Raw genomic sequence first — 4,084 nt, forward strand, 5'->3', positions numbered from 1 at the left:
TGATTATTCCTGCAGGGTATCTGATCACTGGCAGGGCGTAGCTGTTTATTGCCTGGGACTTGTTCTTACCATTGATTTGATATATTATATATATTTTTTAAATATATATACACACACACAGTATATACAGCCACACACACACACGTTAAAAATTAAAACACAAGATAAAAACGACTTACATTTTTTTACATTTATTTCCCATTTGGCATTTGTTGCAGTTTACAATACAGTATTTGTTAAAATGGATCTCGATATTAGCACAGTAACTTCAAATGACTAATCAGACGAAGTCCTTTTAATCCTTGTTAATGTTTATGGGCAGTTGTTTGCTGGCTTGTGCTTGTTGGTTGATGGTCGTTTCCTAAAGTTCATTCCAGGATCATTGAGGGGTGAGTGGGATGCCTCGGGGGTCCGTCACTTGCCCCTCCTGGAGGTTTTTCACTAACTGGGCCAGCCAGCGTTTGGTCGTGGTGTCATCCTTCAAAACCTGTGCGAATGTTGTGTCTTTGAGCTGATCGGGGAGGCACTGTCGCAAGGCTTCTCTGGCTCTGAAATGAAAATAACGTTAATATTTGTGTATTTTGGCTGTCAACTTTAAAACAAAAACATGAATGGAGTTAAATGTTTGGTTCAAAACTTCATGTTAATTATGATTTTTCTAAACTGATTTTATTTACCAAATCACTAAATTCAATGATCAAGTTGCTTTTAGTTGAATCATTTATCAAATAATTTAACAATAATTATCAAAGAAAAGGTACCTGGAGTTGTCTGAAAGTCTTAAGTAGCAGCGTACAACATGTTTGAGCAGTCGAGCAGAGGGTTCTTTTGAGAGCTGAAGAACCATTTTACCCTGAAAGAGACAAAAAAGGAATATTAAAAACAGACTTCACTTACAGTTTTGAATTAGATTTGTTGTGACAAAAGGCAAACTCACTAGAATCATAGCCACATGTGAGAATCGCTCATAAGTCTGACAAATGTATGCCAGCCCTGTGTCGTCTAAAAGGATTTTCTGAAGGATAAAAGTGGCAACCTAGAAATGGCAACAAGAAAAAAAATAAACAAGGATAAATTAAACAAATTAAATTAACAAACTAATTAAACTAAACAAAATAAGGAATATGTAGGCTGATGGTATATTTTAAATGAATCTTTGAAAATGCTAGTAAAATATTTTCAAAAGTTTGTGGCATTTCAGAACAGCCCAATAAACTCCTAAATATTGCCCTGATGTTGGAAATGTATAAATACAATTAGAATTAGAAAATCAACTATTTCTATAGTATTTTTGTCCATATTAACAAAGGGTTCAATAGTTGAAAAAAAAAGGAATATATTTTGCAGAAATGTTTTTTCGTCTTACTTGGTTTGTGATTGGTTAAAAATAAATGAATTGTGAATACCGTTTTGGAGAGCTCACTTCCCGCCTCCATGATTCGAAGGCACAGTGGAATAATCTCGGTGGTTAACAGGAAGTTGATCACCTCTTGTTCATCTGTTTTAACAAGAGCTCCTAGGAAACGTAAAATAAATAAAAGTTAAACATGTAGTTAGAAGCATTGTAGTTTGAGACTTTCTGACATCATGATTCGACTGAATTGTGCAGTTCTCCAGAAGTAATTTTTGAGCTAAACCGGGACTGTACAAGGAGCTTGTGCTTCTTCCTACTCCTTTTTGAGCATGCAAAACTTGTTTAATATGACATGTATGCTGCACATGTTTCAAGATGATTAGACCCTTATTCCATGTTGTGTTAATAATAGCATACGATACAAGCAAAGTAGTCTCGTGTTTAAGTCTTGTCTCTTACCAATGACCCCTAAACTGGTGAGTCTGAGGTATTCGAATGGACGAGTTTTACTGACTGTGTGGAGAAACGGGTAGAGAAAGAGAGGGATGTGAGCGGCCAAGAATGCAGTCCTGTAAAAACAAAGAAAAAAAAAAAGAAATCATTAGGGCTGTTTAAAGGCTCAAATTTAAGGTTTAATAAAGATAATTTGTGCCAACGTAGTCTCAGTAAGAATGAGGAAACACATTATAATTTATAAGTTTATCATTATAATTTCAGTTTGGTCTGTACGCTTTTTGGACAGGACCACTACACTTGAGCAGCATATTTACAGGTTGGTTTAGAAGCGAAAAGGCAGTAGAAGTTGAATTCATGTTGGTGGTTCAGACCTGGTTTCTGGATGTGAGGCGACACATTGAAGCAGAGCCAGAGCGTTACAGACTCTGTTGGACTGATGAGCCGTCAGAGTGGGAGGGTTGATGGAAGGGTAGATGTTCACTATTTCCTATGGATGAAAAGAACACATATTCAACACAATCAATTGTCTTTTTGTTTGAATAGAGATGGATAAGAGAGCAAAACTGGGGTAGACTGACAGAAGCATCAGTCATCAATCACTAACACAACTGCATTCACAGGTCGGAGAGGTACCAACTTCCACATTAATTAGTCAGTCCCATGGCAACTATGTATGTGTGTGTGAATAAAGGCAAATACAAATTAATCCAATTCATAACAACAATATTATAGACACCTACAAATTAACACAACAGATTTCCCTTTGTCTCTCTCACCTGTAGGAGGGCGGCGATGGTGCCGCAGGAGTGCCAGAGCATGGGGGCCAGGTCGGGCACAGACTCTCGTTTCTTGCTGAGCTCAAGCAAAGCATTCTCTCTGGTTTCTGGACTCGATAGCTCGTTTATCCACTGGTAAATCTTCTCCCGGTCAACCTGCGCCAGAGCTGAGGTCACAGCCTCCACAGAGAAGGGAGAGTTACAAGTGCAATCTCCAAACATGACTGGACCAAGTAGGGCTGCAATGATTAATTGACTAATCGTGACTTGACAACTATAAAAAAAGTATTGTGTTTTGATCATCATACTCACTATGATAAAGACTCTAAAACACATAAAGGCAGTGGCACAAGAGTCTCAGCTTTTCTTAGTAAAAAAAAAAAGGTCTCCATCAAGGACACCGAATTCAACATATAAGCAGAATATATTTGCCTTTGTTACCACTCCAGAAGAAACAAAGCTGACAAGTCGACAACAATCGTTAGAGACAGCCCTAGAACCTAGTCTTAAAGATGCAGTATGAACTGGTGGGAGTGTGTCTCCATGGAGATGTTTTTAAAAATGAGTCAACTAATCGTGAATATAATATTCAACCATAATCAGGCGGTCCTATTCTCCATAGAAACCTTAAATAGTGCACCTTAAAACCACATAAAAAAATCTCACAGACAAATGTATAGTTTAAAGGCAGTCATACTTCATTAGAACTTGGTGTATTAATTGTCAATAAAGCTAGACTGTTACTATTGTTAAACGTCTAGTCAAGATTTTTAAAAAAACAAATACAATTTTAACCAAATATAGTGACATCGAGATTGATTTTGGTTTAATAATGCAGCTATCTTTGGCATGATTACCGTAATACAATTACGAATATTCAAATAGCGTTTGTTGTTAGTATGTGAACCACATATACTGTATAGACTACGGCGTAAAGCAGATATAAAACAGAAAATCCCCCAGACAAATGGTCTTTGTTATATTGATCTAATGTGATCTTAACATCAAAGATCTATGCATTTCAGTGGCAAAAACAGATGCATAAAGTGTGTAAATAGAATTGGCTCAAGGTCCCCCGTAAACAAGGATTACTATCATCGTCATTTTTGTATGTAACCCGGCAGCTAAATGTCCATATTTTGTTCTACTGCTACGGTAAAATCCAAAACTAATGAAGAAATACATTCCCAGATTATGCATGCAGTAAAATCCTGCCTTTACATCGTTAGCTTCCAGTTTCTAATGCAGGTTATGCTAACCTGGTCTACAATGAACCACCAAGCTAACATAAACAACGTCCAAACTTACTGCTCCCGTGGCCAACATCCTGTTAAATGGTCGGAACGGGTTCAAAAATACTTCAGTGTTTTTTTTAAGGGTGTGATTTGAGTTTAGTTACAGAATATTACATTAAAAAGACAGACAACATCGGCACCACAAATTATGCTAACCATGCTAACGCCAACCCGCCCGGTGCTTCAATGGGTTTAAGTCATGG

At 37.1% G+C, this 4,084-nt stretch overlaps 1 protein-coding gene across 2 annotated transcripts; it reads right to left on the reverse strand.

Annotated features, from left to right (window-relative positions):
- Positions 1-291: 291 nt before the first annotated feature.
- Positions 292-4,084, reverse strand: cnot9 (CCR4-NOT transcription complex subunit 9). Of its 2 annotated transcripts, none has more exons than XM_072433173.1 (8): positions 4,038-4,084; positions 2,587-2,766; positions 2,182-2,297; positions 1,814-1,923; positions 1,407-1,516; positions 938-1,036; positions 762-853; positions 292-548 (listed from the first exon to the last, which is right to left on the reverse strand). In XM_072433173.1, exons 1-8 carry the CDS (start codon positions 4,038-4,040, stop codon positions 380-382), a joined length of 879 nt encoding a protein of 292 aa, XP_072289274.1. In that variant the 5' UTR covers positions 4,041-4,084; the 3' UTR covers positions 292-379. The 2 variants fall into 2 exon arrangements, with proteins under 2 accessions (XP_072289274.1, XP_072289198.1); XM_072433097.1 differs by having other exon boundaries at positions 3,895-4,052.

This window comes from Eucyclogobius newberryi, unplaced genomic scaffold, assembly GCF_026437365.1.
Source record: "Eucyclogobius newberryi isolate DKJ021-1_F unplaced genomic scaffold, fEucNew1.0.hap1 SCAF_1, whole genome shotgun sequence".
In the NCBI taxonomy this organism is placed as follows: Eukaryota; Metazoa; Chordata; class Actinopteri; order Gobiiformes; family Gobiidae; genus Eucyclogobius; species Eucyclogobius newberryi.

Coding starts and splice junctions, on each gene's coding strand:
- cnot9 (XM_072433097.1), bottom strand. Junction 1,517..1,813: donor CACCAGTTTAGGGGTCATTG/GTAAGAGACAAG, acceptor TACGTTTCCTAG/GAGCTCTTGTTAAAACAGAT. Junction 854..937: donor CACATGTGGCTATGATTCTA/GTGAGTTTGCCT, acceptor TGTCTCTTTCAG/GGTAAAATGGTTCTTCAGCT.